General features: G+C 38.5%; 1 protein-coding gene across 4 annotated transcripts in view; it reads left to right on the forward strand.

The window, feature by feature from the left end:
* The window catches only part of LOC148166787 (uncharacterized), a 105,149-nt gene that overhangs the window by 76,076 nt on the left and 9,436 nt on the right, over positions 1–19,637 (forward strand). For all 4 annotated transcript variants that reach the window (XM_088048464.1, XM_088048465.1, XM_088048463.1 and 1 more), the window contains one exon: positions 7,447–7,626. In XM_088048464.1, coding sequence (XP_087904590.1) covers positions 7,455–7,626 — 172 coding nt within the window. In that variant the 5' untranslated portion in view covers positions 7,447–7,454. The remainder of the gene's footprint in view (positions 1–7,446; positions 7,627–19,637) is intronic.

Here is a 19,637-nt window from a genome sequence, read left to right on the forward strand (position 1 = left end):
TCGTCTCTGGCCAGCTGTTGAATCGTTCTGACTGCCAAGTACGGAGCAGCTCTGGTTCCGTATGTCACTGTGGCTAGCCTATATTCTTTTACAGGTTCTGTTTTCGTAAATCTCCAAAGTATCCTATGATACTCTTGACTTTCCACATCCATAAGTATCTGCCGATACATCTTTTCAATGTCCGCAGTAAAAGCAATCTTCTTGCTTCTCCATCGAAGTAGAATGTCAAATAACTCTTCTTGAATTCTCGGACCTGTTAGCATGATGTCATTGAGACTTTTCCCGTTCGTTGTTTTGGACGACGCATCAAACACAACCCTTAGTTTCGTTGTAGTACTTTCTTCTCTTATCACGTGATGGTGAGGAATGTAATATTTACCTTTTTCTTCGTCCTGTCTCGGCACTTCAACCATGTGTCCTAGGTCAACATATGCCTTCATGAATTCATTGTACTCTTCGTTATTGTTTTCTTGCTGTTCTAAGCGATTCTCCAATTGCAGTAATCTTGCCATTGCACGCGGCCTTGACTCACCGAGCTCTAGGTCACCGTCTTTCATCGGAATACTAACAACATATTTTCCGTCTGAGTTTCGAATTGTTGTTTCATGAAATTGTTTTTCACACACCTCTTCTTCTTTAGATATTTGTCGAGATGATGTCACCTCCTCTAGTTCCCAGAATCTCGAAAGATCTATATCAGTTTCTGTTCTATTCATCATCGTAACCACCTTCACATCTTTACTGTCAGATTTCTCCGTGGCCCCAAAAATTATCCAACCCAATTCTGTGTTTTGACCGACTAACCCATTATTTGTCTTCTTAACTCCGTTCAGTAACATGCTCTGATACTCGCGGACTCCTAAGATTATGTCAATGGGTCCTGGTTTATAAAACGAAGGATCAGCAATTATGGAATTTTCCCACTCAGACTCCACGAATTCAACTGGTTGACTTGGTGCATTACTTGTAAGTTTTGGCAACACAAATAATTCAGTGACAATCTTGAAATTACTTGATGTTCTAGGTTTACAAATCGCGGTTATTTTATGATGACTCGTACGTTGTTTTGAATCACCGAGACCCATTATCTCAGCGTTGATCTTCTCTCTTGGTAGACCCAATAAGCTTGCAGCCTCTTCAGTAACAAATGCTGCTTGAGACCCTGGATCAATTAACGCCCTCAAGTATTCGAATCCCTTACCTGAGTTCATTACCCTAATTAATGCAGTTGCTAATATTGCATTTCTGTCTTTACACGCTAAATGATTAGTCACCTTAACCGATTTTTCAACATGCTTAGTTGAGACAACAGGTTTTCGCTCTTCTGAATGAATTAACGAATGATGATTTTTGTCACATACCCGACATTTGTTTACGGAAAAGCATTTTTGACCGTACTCGTGATTTAAACAGTTAAAACATAGTTTTTTGTCTTTAATAAATTTCAACCGCTGGGAACTGTTTAGCTCCTTAAATTTTTTACAAGTGTATATCAAATGTGGCATATTACAGTACTTACAGTTAGCCTTGGAGTGCGACGGCTCCCATACAGGTTTCTCCACTGTCCTTGTGCCTTTGTTGGTAGCATGTCCCGACGCTTCCATGGCTTGAAATCTTCGCATGATGAAATTTAGGACCATCTCCAAACCTTGAATGTCGAAGGCGTTCGTCAACGATGATTCAAATAGTTCATTTGTTCTTGTATCCCATTTGTTTGCGATGATACACACCACGATGGCATCCCAGGAATCTGTTTGAACTCCTTGCATTTTCAACGCCTCCAAACACTCCCTTACTGTGTTGTAGATTTCTTTCAATTCATCTGCAGACTCATTCGTTGAAGTTGGTAGCAGTAGAATTTTGTTTATCAGTTGATTTACAATTCGTCGCTTGTTGTCGTACCTGGACTTTAGCTCATTCCAGGCACACTCGTAATTTGTCTCAGTAATTTCAAAGTGCTGAACTGCCTTCAGCGCCTCCCCTTTTACGCTTGTTTTTAGGAATTGAATCTTTTCAACGTTACTCAAGTTCCCATTATTGTGAATGACTTGATTGAAGATATCCGCAAACGTCGGCCATTCCTCGTATCTTCCGTCAAAAATTGGAATTTTCAACTTTGGTAGCAACCCATTGTTGTTGGTTATTCCTTGTGAACTGGTGTTCTCCTGACTGCGTATTTTCTGATCCAGTTCAATAATGCTGTTTCGATACATTGTACGCATCTTGTCAAACCAGTGTTCAGTAAAGTATTTTGAAGATCTTCCTTCTTCTTCTATTCGGTTAATCTCCACATCGTTGTCCATTATAGTCATCCATTGCCTTTTTATGTCATCCAGATATTGCTTGAAGCCATCCGTTGCCAGCTTGGCACTGCTGATGTCTTCTTTTAACATCTCCATCCGTCTTGCCTGGTCTTTTAATTTCCTCTCATCTTCTGCTGTTGTTTGCTGTCGTGTAGGCATTGTGTCACTTGAATCGCTCGTCACTTGCATTCACGATTCACAAAATAAAAAAGTACTTTCGCTACGCGTCACGTAACCGAATTCAAAAGTGTTCAAAAAGTTGTTTGTTTAGTATGTTAAGCTTCTTAACTTCCACGGCTCAAATTTTTTAAAATTCTTTCGCTCGAAGGACCATGTTAAAGGGGGTTGGGGAGTAGATCGAACGACTGTTGGTTCTATACTGAATTTATTTTATAAAAAATTGTGATGATTAAAAACTTAACAATACATTGAACTTAATTATGAGTAGTAGACAATTTCGTAATATTGCCTACATGTACGATTGCTGCTGGTCACTGACCGGGTTGAAGAACCTGCTGAACGACAAAAATGCACATATTGCATTTTGGCAAATAGTAAAAATTATTAATCTGTTTAAGCGATTAAACAATGTGGTACATTTGTTTCCTTAGATCTTCGGACTAAATGTGCTTTGGTAAGTTCTAAGGCTAGCGTTTTCAAAATTGTATTTCTTTTTATTTGGCTAGGGGGATTGTTGTTAAAATGAATTATTTAAGCATTAATCCCAGCCATATTCAACATTGAGTAAAACACCACCATCGGCCATCTTCTGGTATTCCGCGCTACATCATAAGCAGCACAAAGCTTGTCAACGGTGTCTACTCCTCCTTTTGTTTCGTTGTAGTAAGTAATTATGTGTGGTTTAGTTTGATCGCCACTTTTAGGATCAATAGCATCGTCGTCATGCATACTGGACACTAGTATAACATTTTTATATTTTTTGGGAGTATATGACACGATTGTTGAATTTTGACTGAATCCAAATACACTTGAACTTACAGGACGTGTTCTTGTATTTACAAATTCTGGCGGCAATTCTCTTTTATTTTTGCGTACAGTTCCCACATACGTCAATTTAAAATTTTGTAAAAGATCTGATACTAATGGAAAACTAGTAAACCAGTTGTCTGCAGTTACATTTCTACTTGTTCCTTTAATTGGCTGAACCATTCTTTTGACAATACTAGAAGGATCATTTTAAGTACGAAACGGACCATCCGGTTGTAAACCAACATAAACTTCCAAGTTCAAAATATAGCGATTTGTAGCATCCACAACTGCAAATATTTTTATTCCGTACTTATTGGGTTTATTTGGAATATATTGCTTGAATATACAACGACCTCTAAATGCCTCTAGTTTTTCGTCAATTGTTACACAGTCACCTACTGTATAACCTTTATTGCAATTTGAAACAAAACAGTCAAACACTTGTCGAATTGGTGCCAAACGGTCGACAGATTTTCGTTCTTTTCTAGTTGTAAGATCGTCAAACCTGAGGCACCGCAATAGAAATAGATATCTTCTTTTTGACATTGTTAGCCAAAATCGTTCAACTCCTATACCGTTCTTATCCCACAATTCATCGACATTTAGTCTAGAACTTTTGAGAACTCCGGCTAAATACAGCAAGCCTATCAGAGCTTCTATTTCTATTTTGTCCGTACATTTGCAGTCGCGTTCACGCGAATAATTTTCTGATTTAGATCGTATGTACTTATTGGTTTCCTCGACAATCAAATCTAACATACCATTGTCAAAAAACAGTCTCCAACACTCTAAAATGCTCTTAGCGTTTTGACTATAATTTGTGACACCTGGCTGTTGCTTGATAATATTTTTTGAGCGAGTTTTTACTTTTGGAGGTATATGTTTGTACCATGTTGTTGTAGAATCTTTACCTATAAATGAAGGTATTTTGGGTTGTTTTGAAGTGGTTCATCAAATTCGGAATCACTAGAATCTGCTTCTTGTTCTGTATCCGATTCAATATTATCAATTGTCATAACATTTACTTCAGTATCAGTTTCAACGTCGGAATCTAAATTTTGACTATAATCTTCATCTAAATCTACTTCATCCAACAAAGCTGACAGTCTTTCTTGTTCTTTTTCATAATCCATAGCTTTAAAAAAAGTTTGGGTAAAAGAATTTCATAAAAATTACAAAAACATTTTTTACCAATTAAAAATAGTTCGTCTAAAAAAACTGACGTTAAAGGTCGCGCTGGGTCTGACAGACCTATTTTGGAAATAACTTCTGCACGTTTTACGCACTCACAAGCAATGTTACATCCACGAGATCACAAACTCAACTAGAAAGCATTCTCAAATGGACGATTACCTGCTCCTTCTACTTCTAGAGGTATTGTAAAAAATAGACTCGCCCGGGTCTCAGAGACACGGCGCGACCGCTGGAAGGTTAAAACAAAATTTTTCAGTCATTTTGACGCTGTCTGAATTACAATTTGTACGATCAGTATCTTCTTGGCGTTGTGATAAAACAGTGACTATTTCTACAATTTTCCTGTCTATCCGTTCTACAAAATTTTTAACTAACACGTCTTCTTCTTTTGAGACCGATTTTTTCGCAAATTCAGTTACTAACCTTTCTCTTTAGTCTTTACACCTTGCGATTTCTTGTAGCTTGCGTTCGGTGACGGACCTATCCTGACGCCTTGCTGTGTTGTCCTTTTTGAGGTTTTCCAAAAATGTCCTTAGCTCAGTATTGAATTCCTCAAACTTGTCCAACATCACTTTGGCACCAACACATAGCTTTATTTTCTTCTTTTTATGAGAGTTACACTATCTTATTTAATTGCCCATATTTAAAACACCACTTCACTTACACTAACTATAGGTATAATCACTAACTTTATCTTTGTGTTTTAATTGTTGTCAATACTTGCTGTTGACCTCCTTAGAGCTTCTATTTCAAATTCACGCCTGATTTTCGTCCTCTCTGATTTCCTCCATTTCTTAATACCATACCATATAAACCCAGCAATAATTAAAGCGAAAAAGACCACCATCATCCATTCGGTTCTGTTTAGTTTCATGCTCTCCTCCGCTTGGTTTTGTCCCATTCCAGCTGCTTCAATGATAATTTGTTCCTTTTTAGACTGTCTGCTTCCACACATTTTTTCTTCCGGTTTCTATCTTCTTACGCTCTGTCCAAGGTTTGTTCCGTTGGCAAGATCGCCATGTGATGATGGGATTCGGGTAAATAATTGAAGTCAAGTTACGGGGAAGTTCTATTCACACTTTCTTTACAAATTTCGGCATTGACAATACATTACTGGTGAGGACGATGACTCTTCCTTACTATACATTTTATAGCAACTATTTATAACAAACAAATTGAGTTGTATCAGCAGATTTACCTGCAATAACCATTACCATATATGGAAGTATTTCGCTAAAAGTAGAGGTAACTGTCCGCTTTGTTGGACTTTAAACAATAGTTTAAATAAGCAAATTTAATATATTAAGATGTTTTACCATTACAGTCTACGTTGAAGACGTTTTCAAGAGCGAGGAGGCTTAAATAATTTAACTTAATTAATAACTATTTTGCCAATTTATAATTATTAATTACAAGTTTATTTGACACGAATTTTAAACTATGTATGTGTTAAATAAACAAAGACCAGGAATGAAAAAATTGCAATAGAAAATACATACATAACTTGCTTATTCTAAAAAATCACATTCTGCATCAGTCTAACTAGTCCACTTTATTATTATTAATTGTCAGTTTGTTGTCTAAATCTAAGTTTTTTATAGTTCATATTGTTTATTTCTTATTTCGTCCTCTGATCCAACTGAATATTTGCAAGTTGTGCATATATTTGCCAATTATCTTTATAATACAAAAATGGGTCATGTTTAAATTACCCGCCACAAAAAGTTCTTTGAAGAGGACACTTTTTGAATAATATTTCGCAATTTTATGCTTGGTGTCGCTTCTCGTTGTTGTTCTCTGCCACAAGTCGCAGTGTTTCGGCTACCAATTCTAACCTCAAAAAATTGTCAATGGGGCCAATGTTTCTTGTGTGCAATGAGTTGCTCTGTCCTGCTAAAAGTAACTTTGTAGCAGTTCGTCGTGATGTAATTCCTTCGTGGACCTTTACATTTATTACTTGTTTCTAATGACATTCCCAAATAGCTTGGATTAACGACATACTTACACGCTGACAAAAGCATATCAAAGATGACTTTGATTCGTTCTTTATTTGAACGCACGATAGTTAATAAAGGTCATAACAAACTGAGACGTAATGTTGGTTACTTTAATGTTCTTCGACTGTTTACAAAAATAAATACTTCTTCTGTTACGCGTTGATGCTTTACTTACATAACATCCTGTATTTGTTGGTGTTTCAATTTAATGTCACATAATAGTTCAGATGAACTTATCAGATGTTCAGATGTTTATAATCGGGGCTTTTGGCTAATCTGACGGGGGCCTGGCAACTGTCGTGTCCGATTGATTCGTCCATTACTGTATTTATTAATTTTTTTAATAAATATAAATTGGTACATTTAATTCTTAATAATGTTCCTTTTGTACTTAAATGTTAGTGTCTAATTCCACAGATTATCCCAAAACTCGTCACCTAAAAAACGCGCGAAGATTATTTGACTTGATTATTTCTCGCTTAAAAAATTTTTCGTTTTGAGAATATTTATTTCTTATTGCTGTCTGCATATGCAGTGAGGGATAGTTCTGGAACACTCAATATGTGTGCGGCTGTCCCAGAACTCGTGCCTCAAAGAGAAAGAGCTTATGGAGGCGACTACTCTGAACCAAAATTTAGAAAGTCGAGTTAAGGCAAAAAAACGGGTAGCCAATCCCAAAGCTGAACTGTATTTGAGAATTGGCAACTATGTACACATACTATCATCCATTGGTCAGATGAACATTACACACTCATTACCTAGGAAATTGGGATGGCCTTTTACTCCACTTGTAAAATAAGCTTTCGGGATTGGTTATTAATTTTTTATCATTTCTCGAATACCATTAATCATAATCAATTTTTGTTTTGAAATTTACCATCTGTATTGCTGCCGACACCATCCCTTGCTCTCTGGGGCGCGAGTTCTGGACAGCCTGTATATAATGAAACATATATTTTTAGCTATAAAGATGCCGAAAAAGAGAAGGTTCAAACTAACATGGCAAAAGGGGTCTAGAAACAGGAAGGCAGCTCTTAAGAAACTAGAATCAGCTGCTTTTTTGCTTGTCGCAAGTGACGAGAAACATCAAGTTGCCAATAGTGGAATATCAACGGCAGCACCAGAAAGTCAGCATTTCACAGGTATATCTCTATAACCTTTTTAAATTTATTAATGCAATTGATTGGAAACTGAGACGTTGTGCTTCATATTTTTCTTATTCTAATTAAGCGAGGACTAAGGTTTTAGTCTAAAGCTTGCAAAGTTTTCCTTGATTAATTTTAATTAATTTTTCTCTTCAACTTTTTTTTGTGTGAACTGGAACCTGGACAGTTCAGTTCAAGTTTATCTAATTCTAATTACCCAATTTGAAAATGTGAAAAATAACTTCTGAAAATCGTTTTTTAGTCGTCGTCAGACGCTTGATAATTGAGGTTTATGTTGTGTTCGATATGTTACTGGCCGCGAGGTCACCTTGCAGAGGCGGTGGCGAAAATCATCCGATTCGACCAGCGTTTTTCGGGCATAGTGACGATGTGACTGGGCGATCAATTCGGTGCAAGAACCTCGTGGGTTGTAAAGAAATGTTGCGAGCCCAGTGCAGAGATGTCGATATTGAAAGAAAAGACGGTGTAAGGGGAGGAAACTGTTTATTGAACGAGTGACTTTTTTTCGTGGTATTCACGACTTGCGTGTTCTTCCACAATCCTTGATTCTGTTCTTCGGTGGTGGTTTTGCTTTTTTTTTGTTTTTTCTTCGATGGCCTTGGTTCGGTGATTTTCTTTCTTCTTCGGTCGGTCTTGAGTTTCCGGTTTGAGTTTTTTTCTTCTTCTTTTTTCTTCTATTCTTCTTTCTCTGTTCTGTTCGAAGCTAGCTATTACTATATACGAGTATATAAAACGTGTACAGGCGGAACCCCTCTTTTGAAACGAGATTACCGATAATACTTTGGGAACAAATTTCTCCTAGACCGATTTTTTCTCCATCTTTTCATCGAGCTTTTCCAAAAGTACAGTTTCCCGAAAAAGGTTTAGGGGAGGTTTCGTCCTTTTCGGACTTTTTTTTTGGCGTGGAAAGAGACTTTTGAAAGTCGTTTTCGTTCATCCGGCTTTGCTGACGTGCTAGACGTTTCAAAATGCTTTGAAACAGAGAAATGTTCGTAGACATAGTGAAAAATTCTTGGGGATTCTTTGAGTGAGTTGTAAACACTTTTAAGCGGCCACCCAAAAAGGTTTACATTTATGGTAGTGATTTTTTTTGCCACTTGAAATCGATCCCAGCGACGACGAAAACATAATCGGAGATTGATTGAAGTACTCTGAATTAAACTGAACGAATTTGTGGCACTGAATTTTTTTTCATCGGTTTATAGACTGTTCGGTTTATTTTTTTAATATAAAAATTTTGAATTGATTCACTTTCAATAACAAATGACAGGCTATTTTTTCTAAAAAGTAGTATTTGTTATTTCTCCGAAAAGTGGCTTTGCTGTTCGCAATTTTGCATACGCTACGCTTCGCCTTGCTACGATACTAGATTTTAATTGCTCGACAAAAAGTACCACTTTTTTGCCGTCTGATAAAATCTACTATTTTTTTCAAACGTCAAAAATTTGCCAGTTTTCACGACCGAACCGTACCATTCTCGCTCCTTTTGCCCTTTTGCCGACGAGTTTCCAAACTAACAAAGTGGCAGGTTTTCGCCCTCTTCGGCCGTTTGGTTTTCGCGAAATCAATTTTTAAATATCGCCGTACGTCCGTTGTCGCGGGGACAAAACCATAACCATTATGTCGAGAGTGCCATAAAGATCTCTCACCATTTCAGAAAAGGGTCTGATTTTTTGTATACATAAGTACGGTAGCCGCTTTTTTTCGGCACTTATTTAAATCGGTCCAAGCAACGAAGAAAACATTAGCGGAGATTGATTTATTAATAGAGTTGGGCTTATTTTTAATAGAGGATCTCTTTGACCGTCAAGCTGTCTTCTCGGTATGTATGCGTACAAGCGTGAATTCATTATTCATCACAGATCATCATTTGATGGACAAACATTTGTTGACACGCTGTATAAAAAATTTGCATAGATAGCAAGTACCTGACGGGCTTTTTTGAAATTTTGACTATCAAATAATAATTTGGCGCGATTTTATCGAAAGTGAAGGCAGATCTCCACAGTCCACACCCATCCTCACCCGAAAAAAAACGACCAGCAGACAAGCGGCTGGTGAATTTTACCGAATCTGCTAATTTACCGGTTTAATGCTTTTGTGCAGTGAATACTCCAATTAAGCCATAAAATCACTATTTTTTACCTGCTGTAACTGTAACTTGACAGCGGAGCTTCAAATATTGCCCGAGTGTTATGACCAATATTTTTTACCTCTTTTCTTGGGATCTGAAGTATAAACAAACTGGACCGCCCCTTCCGGGCGACGAAGACTTTATTACTTAAAGTATAATCAAAGAACCGAACGTGTAATAAATTTTTTGGCCTCATGAATTGTAAACGTCAAATTAACATTCAATTGACATCTTCGGAAACACTAGATTTACAAGCGCCCTGGACGTTTACACACGCCGTGCTGTAAAAATTGCCCAAATCGTCTGCTCTTCACATGCGTTTATAAATTAAAATCACTTTACCATAATGAAGATTGATCACCAAAGTGGAATCTACCTAAATTATTATCTCAATTAAGACAATATTTCTATTTTTAAAGTAATATTAAAACGTTTTTTATACAGCGCCATCTTGTGTACTTTTTGTGCACGAACTACAAAATTGACAGAATTGACAGATGATGAAATTTACAAATGTCAGATGTGACAGTTCTCATAAATTTTGAAAAATCCAATTATTTAAATTAAAATTTTTCAGCCAAAAAATTTAATACAACTCTTGTGCGTTAACCATTTTACAGCGCTCAATCATTAAAGCACTCCGGCTACTCCGTCGTGCTTCAAACTGATTTCGCGCTGTAAAATGTAACTTACCACACGCCACTGTAAATAACTATTATTTTTCTAAATTTTGACTTTCTGCAACAAAGTCGTACTTTATTATCTCTCGAAACCGTAGCGTATCATTTTTCATTCATTTTTCGCACAGTGGGATATTTCTCGAAACAGTTACCGATGGAAATTTTATTGCAAGCGTGTGATTTTGTTACGAGGGGAAGTTACAAAAAACATGTCTACAAATAAATCTTAACTTATTCTGTTATGATGATATAAATAAAATATTCTTCATTGTATAATAAATTTTTCAACTGTCAACTACGTCTATCACAAAATAGATTTTTTCAAAAGTCAAAAATCTGACAGATTGTTTATCCCAATTGTCACGGTAAAAGTTTAATTTTTGTGCTTATGCAGACAAAGCACTTTATATGATCAGATCAGGCTCCATCGTAACAATAGAAATGTGTCAATTGCACTGAGTCTGCTTGAATATATTTTTTTTTAAGTAAAATAGACAAATTTTGTTTTTAATCGTTCGAAAGCAGTAGATATTAGAGGCTAAAAATGCAAATGTGTGTGGCTTAATTCGGTACTCACTACACAAAAAAAGTAATCTATCACAGTACTTGATTTGTTATTTATTATATACAAATATACATACATACATACATACAAATGTGGCATATACCGTGCAACATAAATTTAAAAAAGTTTGCAAAACATATCTTTCTTTGTCAATTGTCAATCAAAAAGTCTCTAAATTACTTTTTTACCACCAACTTTCCCTTATTCAGGGGCGATAGTTTCCAAACCGCTGCTAATAATTTTAGTTCATTGTTACTGAACGCATTTTCACCTTCCTCGATAATTATAGCAAACTCAGTCGACATACACCTGATAAACATTTTATGGCTTAAGTCAAACCACCCTTAGAAATAAAACTGGGTGTTGTAAACTGCAGCCGACAAATGTCTAGGTAGAGGATTAACCGATGGTTGAATAGGCGTGCGTCTACTTTTATGGTCCCCAACCGCAAGGATTAGACTGCCCGGTCCTCTCATAATGTGGCCATAAAATTTACTAGGTGTATGTCAACTGGGTTTACAATACAGTGTTTTCAATGGAATGACACTTATGTACGTACGCTTGTATTCAGTTTGAGGAATAAATTCTTAACACAGGTTGCGATGTTAGGTGGAAGATCTATGTTCTTTATGGATTTTAAGAAATCGGTATATAGTTCACCTCTTTTTGATGGGAAAAACTCAGGAATTTTCGTTTCCTCAAATTTTGTTAATCCACTGCGTACTAGTTGGTTATGCAAGAGGAGGTTCTTATATTTTTCTTCATTTTTAACCAACTTATTTCGAAGGTCACGGACTTCGGTAGATTTTTCAAAAAGTGCTGCATTACATTTAGCGAGTTCTTCGTGTTGAAACGTTAGCTGTCTATGTAAATTATGTATCACTTCGTGTTTACTATCTAGCTTTTCGTGTATATTAATTAGCTTTTCGTATGTATTTTTTAACTCCTTTTGAACATCGGTATATTGTAGTCGATTCTCTTCGAATTTATTATGGTAGTCTTGAATTTGCGCTTTATCTTTTTTTATTTTGTCCTCAAGTTGATGTATTTTGACTTTTGTCGTCGCAGATAAACATTTATAATCTTCTGTGCATTGGTTTCTCTGTTGCTGCAAGGCGTCAATTATGTTTTTCACTTTAACTTCTCTTCTGGTCATTAAATCAACTTGTTGCTGGTGTTTGCTAATAGTTTCTCGTAGAAATTCGATTTCAGTCTTGAAAAGGCCCGCCAAAAAGACATTAACATACACACAAAACATATTTAAAAATAGCGCTAAAAGACCGCGAAATTTAAAATCCAAAGTTTGGCAGTGATCGTCAAAAACGGTTAGGACCTACGTTGTGTTTGAGAAAAACAAAATTACTAAAGAAAATTTAGACAACGGACCTCGGTTCTTTAGTGTAACGGTCAAAAGCGACACAAACGGAAGAGTGAAATAAAACAACAAATGGGTTGGAGAGCTGTATTAGTAAACGTTGATCTTTGATGTTATTTGCTTTGGAAAATTGGTGTAGTTAGTGATTTAGAATGAAAAATTAAAAACTAGTCATGCAACGGACCGTTAGACCTGTAGTGAGTGTGTTTAGTCAAAACGTCGAAACTCGTTTACAGTCATGGAAAACAAAAAGCAAAATTTACATGAACACCACCACTCATTACAAGACTGGCTGGACTAAAAACCCAGTGGGATAAAAACCTAGCCTTCACAGTCAACTGCTAAGCTACCCATAATACTCGATTTTTTCAAAAACGATTACAAAGATTACAATGATTTGAACAAAAAAATTACAATTATGAAAGCGTAGTAACGTGTCTGTACGATTTGTTTTGGATTTGCGAGAAATCTGATTTGAATTGCAAGTTGATTGTCGTATTGCGGTCTGCCTGCCTCTTCTTCTCAGTTTTCGTCCAAATCATAGCACATTAGATCATCATCACATCTTTGGAATTTTCGGATAATAAAATACACCCGGGGCTGGGTTTACGGGCGACGGCGTACTTTAGCGCCATGTTGTGACAATATCCTGCGAGATTGGGAGAAACACGAGTATATTGCAGAAGAGGGTACAGAACGTAAATGGCAGAGAACAGGGAGCAGAGAATCTTTGTGGCAGAGGGGAGCAAGCGAGTTGACACATAGTTGACAGATTATCAAGTTTGGCAGTTTGGTTATAAATCTAAAATTCTCTATCTAGAAGATGGTGACATTTTGTGCCGCCAGTGTCGCTATCATGCGCAGTTTAAAGTAAGTCCACGTCGTGATAACTATGGCGGGATGGTTTAAATTGGAACTGATTGACTAAAATTTTATCAACAATATAACTCCAACATTCTTTGCAAGTTGCATGATGCCCATCTGAATGATTCTTATTCCTATAATAATTTTCTAAAGTCTTTTCAGTTTTACATTTTGTAAAAGACTTCAATTGATTATTAGCCATTTATTTATCAAAATTTTTTGTTAGTAATATAATGACTTGATAATGATGGGTGAGCAAAGTATTTTTTAAATGATAACTAAAATTTGTATGGAATTCGATTTTTAAAATTTCTAAACCAGTTTGATCTTCTATTTTTATGATTCAGTGCTAGATATTTCTATATTTGTTTGATGCAAACTAATTGGTTTTCTTAGTCATTTTTCTATTTTCTATGGATTTTTTGTCAACAAAAACCACAGATTCAGTTGTTACGTCTGGCTCACATTTTTAAGATATCGTAGAAATCAGAGTAGTTTTCTTAATTTTCACCATAAAAATCTGACTCACATTTCTAAAAAGATTATAAAAAATGGGGTAGTTTCCATAAAAAATTGATGTTTCAGTAGATAAAACAAGCCATTTTTTCAATTTTTTCCAAACTCAACAAACTTTAACGACGAAACTTGAAAATCGACTCATTTTCCTAAAAAAATTGATGATTTGGGAAAATCTGAGTTAGAACTTAGGGTTAAAAATCAGGGTAAAAAGTTAAATTCAATGTTGTTTTTTGATGTTTTGGTAGAAATACGGGTTTTTGTTGAAAAAAATGCATTGAAAATAGGAAAATGACTAAGAAAACTAGGCATAATAATCTGAGTTAGAACATTACATATTAATATTCAACTACTACTTTTTTCCACTTAGTGCCTTGTGTAAAATGAAATGATATTCAGATCCTTTATTAAACGAGATGATGGCTGCATAACACCTCATGGTGTATCCACCTCTTTTCGAAAAATCAATCCTATTCCCGCCGATGAATTTCTCAGTCATGCTGTCATAACATTCGGTGCTATTGTTCGTCATGTTTTTAATTAAACTGCGACTATTAAAAATGAGGCGATCAACATTAGATAATAAAACGTTGTAAAAGCCGCATTCTTTAAACGCTGGTACATAGTTGATCTCGTTAGGCTTAGTGCCCTTACAGAAATATTTGTCACATTGCATGTGATCACTGAATATGTGGGATATACTATTTTCAATGTCTTTCTTCAAATTAACCACTTTTTGTTGAAACGAAATATTTTCTTTTTTTCTGTACTGGATAGCACACTCCACAGCTACTCTAAATCTTTAAAGATTGCTTTTTAAAAAAGTTCTCAAATTGATGTCAATCAATTATCCTTTTGAACTAAACTTTTTGGTAGCCAGTTGTTTTAAATTATCAGAATAGTTCCTTAGGAGATGATTAGAACAGCCTATTTTCGCTATGTCAAAACTTTTATAAGGTTTTTCGTTCTGCAATTTTCGAAAAACGCTACTATCTAAATCACCAACTAAGAAAGCATATTGTCACGTTGGCCGAAAAATCAAAAGTCTCGCTTGTAACAATAACAATTTTATTGTGCACTATAAACACTCTCGTACTTCACAATTATTCACTTTACAGGACTTCCAAATACTAGACTATGTACAATCCTATCACTACTCCCCTCTATACAGATACTCCCCTACCACTAGCCTAATGCTGGAGCGCTGCGAGAATATTCGGGAGTTCCGCCTATGACTCAGCGACCTTCTAGAAACGGCGACTCTAGTAGCACACGGAACGTTCCAGCGCTGGCGCTCGAAGCTTCCAGAATCTTCTCGTAACACTGCCCCCCTCTTAGTTCTGATCGTCCCGATCAGACCAAACACCTGATTCTCCGTGATATTTACAAAGTCTATTTAGATGATCCACTTTGAAATTTACTAAATTTACATTTACTGAAATAATCCTGCACAACCAAGATGTACTTGTTGCCGTCGTCAGTCTTCGGAAATGGCCCGGCCACATCTAGAGCGATTCTCTCGAACGGGGCTCCCACGTTGTATTGTTTCATGCTTCCTTTAGTTCGCGTTCGAGGTCCCTTGCTCGCCCCACAAACTGAACATCTCCTACACCACCGTTCGACATCCTCCCGGCAGCCAACCCAGTAATACCGCTGCCTAATCTTACTTAAGGTTTTGTTCACTCCGAAGTGAGCGCCTGATGTTCCGTCATGGACCTCCTTGAGTACTTGGGGGACTCTATTCTTGGGCACTAATAACTGGGAGGTTACTTTCTTCCCGTCTGCGCTTTCCCAAGCCCTTTTCAGTACCCCATTTTCTACTAGCAGTGAGTCCCACTGCGCCCACATCGCCTTCAACCCTGGACTCTTTTCCGAGACATCTTCCCAACGCGGCCTTCCATTATCCGCTTCCTTCCACTCCAGCAGTGGCCCAATTTCCTGGTCTGCCTGTTGATCCTTCCGAAGATTCTCCGTAGTCCAGTCATCATCACAACCGATAACCATCCTGTTTACCGGCAATGGCCCTTCAATCTTCGCGCACTGCTTGCAATCTTTGCAAGGTCTTCTAGAGAGAGCGTCAGCGTTATTGTGTTGCTTCCCTGGTCGATGTTTGATTTTGAAGTGGTATTGCTGCAGCCGCTCAATCCACCTAGCCACTTGTCCTTCGGCGTCTTTCATCTGTAGTAACCACGTAAGGGCAGCATGATCAGTCCTTATCAAGAACTCGTGGCCAAACAAGTATTTGTGGAAATGCTCTACAGATTTTACAACGGCCAGCAATTCCTTTCTTGTAGCGCAGTAATTTCTCTCTTGCTTGCTCAACACTTTGCTGTAGTACTCGATCACTCTCTCTTCTCCATCCTGCACCTGCGATAACACTGCTCCAATGCCGATGTTACTGGCATCTGTGTCCAAGACGAACTTCCCATGAGTCCTGGGGTAGCTCAAAATCGGGCTAGTGCACAAAGCTAACTTCAGTCGCTTGAAACTGCTTTCGCAGTCTGATGTCCAGTTGAATGATGCCTTTGCTTCCATTAGTTTGTGCAGAGGTGCAGCAATGTTGGCGAAACCTTCTACAAACCGCCGATAATATGTGCAAAGTCCAATAAAACTTCTCACATCGTGCTTGTCCTTGGGTCTGGGCCATTCCTTAATCGCCTGAATCTTATCTTCGCAGGTCTTGATTCCTTCAGATGACACCGTATGCCCCAGAAACTCCACATTCTTCCGAAATAGATGGCACTTTTTCGGATTAAGTTTCAAATTGGCACCCCTAAACCGGTCTACCACTTCTTGAAGGTTCCTCAGGTGTTCATCGAAGTTTTTACCCATGACCATAACGTCGTCTAAATAAACCAGACAAGTTTTCCACGTCAATCCACGCAACACACATTCCATTAGTCTTTCGAATGTAGCGGGTGCGTTGCAAAGCCCAAAAGGCATAACCGTAAAGTGGTACAGGCCACTTCCCGTGGAAAACGCTGTCTTCTCCTTGTCTTCGGGATGAAGTCCCACTTGCCAATATCCACTCTTCAGGTCTAAGGTTGAGAACCACGTCGACCCTGACAGAGTTGTGAGAGTGTCGTCAATCCGGGGTAATGGAAAACTGTCTTTCTTGGTAACATCGTTGAGTTTTCGGTAATCCACACAGAATCTTGTACTACCGTCTTTCTTGGTTACGAGCACAACCGGCGAAGACCAAGGACTGTTGGATTCTTCAATAATCCCTTCTTCTTGCATGGATTTTACCAACTGTTCGGCCTGCTCTTGCTTCGCCCACGGTAACCTTCTCGGTGCCTGTCTGATGGGTTGATGATCGCCCGTATTGATTCTGTGTTGAACGATGTTCGTTCTTCCTAATGGTTCATTCTCAACGGCGAACACGTCCTTATTCCTCTTGATGAAAGCCTGTGCTTTAAGGGCCTCTTCTTCAGAAAGGTCACTCGTGTCTACCTCCAGCTTTAACTTTTTCACGGTCTTCACGTTTTTCTTTGATGGCTGTGCGTCACTTATTCTGGAGATCGGAACACACACAGCAACTAGATCGCCCTTCTTGATCGTGACTGGAGTAGGGTTGATATTCGCCACCCGCACAGGTATTTCTTTCGTCACTTTTACTAGTGTCTTTCCAACAAGAATTGGTTTTGTCATGTCTCTGGTCGGTTCAATCATTCCAACGCAGCTCCCAAAGTTACTTCCTAAACGCACACTTATCACTTTCTCGCTGTTCCCATCCACACAAGTTTTTGCACAGGCGAACGCTTTCACTCCATCTTCTTTTACTTCTGGGGTCGATAAGACGAAGCTTTCGGTTCCAATCTTGAGGATCTTCTCGTTGTGATTAAAGGAAATCCCATGTCGTCCAATAACATCCATTCCCAGGATCATCTCATCCTCGATTCGGGCCACCAGCACCCGATGCCGAAACTTCATACCTCCCAACTGGACCGTGACCTCTGCTTCGGCACTTACTGTGGCGACATCTCCCGTGACTGTTTTTAAAATAGCACTCGTTGTTTCCAGAGATGTCCTGTTGTCCAACATGTCCTTCCTCACGAGGGAAACCATGGCTCCGGTGTCGACCGTCATCTTCACTTTTCTCCCATTCACCCTTCCTTCAATTATCAAACTCTCAAAATTCCTCTTCAAACGCATAACGGAAATAACTTTGGGGCTTGTGTTCTCCCCAGCCAGTGTGTGCCCCTTGACACTGCTGGGCTTTAGTTTTCCGACTGCTGAGGACGTGACTGGGGACCGTTCTGGTCGTTCCTAAGAACAACCCTACAGTCACGTTTAAAATGGCCTGGTTTTCCGCAACGATAGCAGGTCTGGCTAGTTCGCTGCTTCAGTGCCATCCGTAGCTCCCTGTTTTCCTTGAGGATGTCGTTTAGCTCGGCTTTCGTGACGGAAGCGGTAGGTGTTGCCTCTTCTTCGTCAATACCCACACCTCGAATTCGTCGGTAATCGGGGACATTCACAGAGCTCTTGAAAACGGCTTCCACCTCTAGAGCGCGCACCAGAGCTTCTTTTGCGGAGTGATAGCTACCCAGTCGGACGGTTCTTTGTATTTCTGGATCTCGAATCCCTTGCAGGAACGTATCCACAGCTAGTTGTTCCACAAAATTCGCCGGAGCCGAAGGGTAGGCGAGCAAAACAAGGCGCTTGACACTTGCCTCGAATTCCTGCAGAGACTCTCCAGTTCTCTGCCGCCGCGTCTTGAGCTCTGAGACGTATACTTGCTGCAGGTGTTGGTTTCCAAATCTGGCCTCTAACGCTGCCATCAGCTGGTCGTACCGCTCTTTGTCTCGACCTGGAATTGTCTCTAGCAGGTCCAGAGCCGCCCCTCTCAAGGAAACTATCAGAAATGAGGACTTTTCTTCTTCCGACCATCCATTTTGTTTGGCCGCCACTTCAAATTGCAGCTTGTAATTGTCCAGTGAGGTCGACCCATCGTAAGTCGGAGGTTTCATTTCTTTCGTTGTGGTCAGGCCGGTCCTATTTTCAACTTGACGCCTTAAGCGTAGTAACTCATTTTCCATGTGCTGTTTAAAACGCTCCAGATCTTTAACTTCTTCTTTGACGCCTTGTAGTTCTCCCTCAACGCCTTCTAGCCGCTCTGTTACCTCTTCTTTGACGCCTCGTAGCTCCTCCTTGACGCCTCCTATGCACTCTTCTACTTCCTCTCTGACGCCTAGTAGTTCCTCCTTAACGCCTCCTAGGCACTCTTCTACCTCTTTTTGAATTTCATCGACCTTAACCATAATGGTTACGTTCATTTTTTGTTCCATGTCTTTAAGCTGGTTCAGGATTGCTGCATTCTCTGTTTGTCTTCTTTCTTCTTCCTCTAATTTTTCTTTTCGTCTTCTTTCTTCTTTCAGTTTTTCATTTTGTCTTCTTTCTTCTTCTTTTTGTCTTCTTTCTTCTGCTTCATGTTTTTCATTTTCTCTTCTTTCTTCTTCCTCTAATTTTTCTTTTCGTCTTCTTTCTTCTTCCTCTAATTTTTCTTTTCGTCTTCTTTCTTCTTCCTCTAATTTTTCTTTTTGTCTTCTTTCTTCTTCTTCCAGTTTTTCATTTTGTCTTCTTTCTTCTTCTTTTTGTCTTTCTTCTAAATTCGTAATCAACTTTTGTTGTGTGTCCATTTTCGCCATCATCGAAGCCATCAATTCTTGCAGCGCCTCCATTTCTGCGGCTTGCTGTCTGGTTTGAACAGGCATAAAAATTGTCCACAATCAAGTAACAATGTCACAGTCCGGTGACTCTAGTAGCACACGGAACGTTCCAGCGCTGGCGCTCGAAGCTTCCAGAATCTTCTCGTAACAATATTTTCACACCATGCATTTCTAAGCTGCGCTT

Source organism: Gnatocerus cornutus, unplaced genomic scaffold, assembly GCF_029298725.1.
Source record: "Gnatocerus cornutus isolate USDA-ARS CGAHR unplaced genomic scaffold, icGnaCorn1.1 Chromosome13, whole genome shotgun sequence".
NCBI lineage: Eukaryota > Metazoa > Arthropoda > Insecta > Coleoptera > Tenebrionidae > Gnatocerus > Gnatocerus cornutus.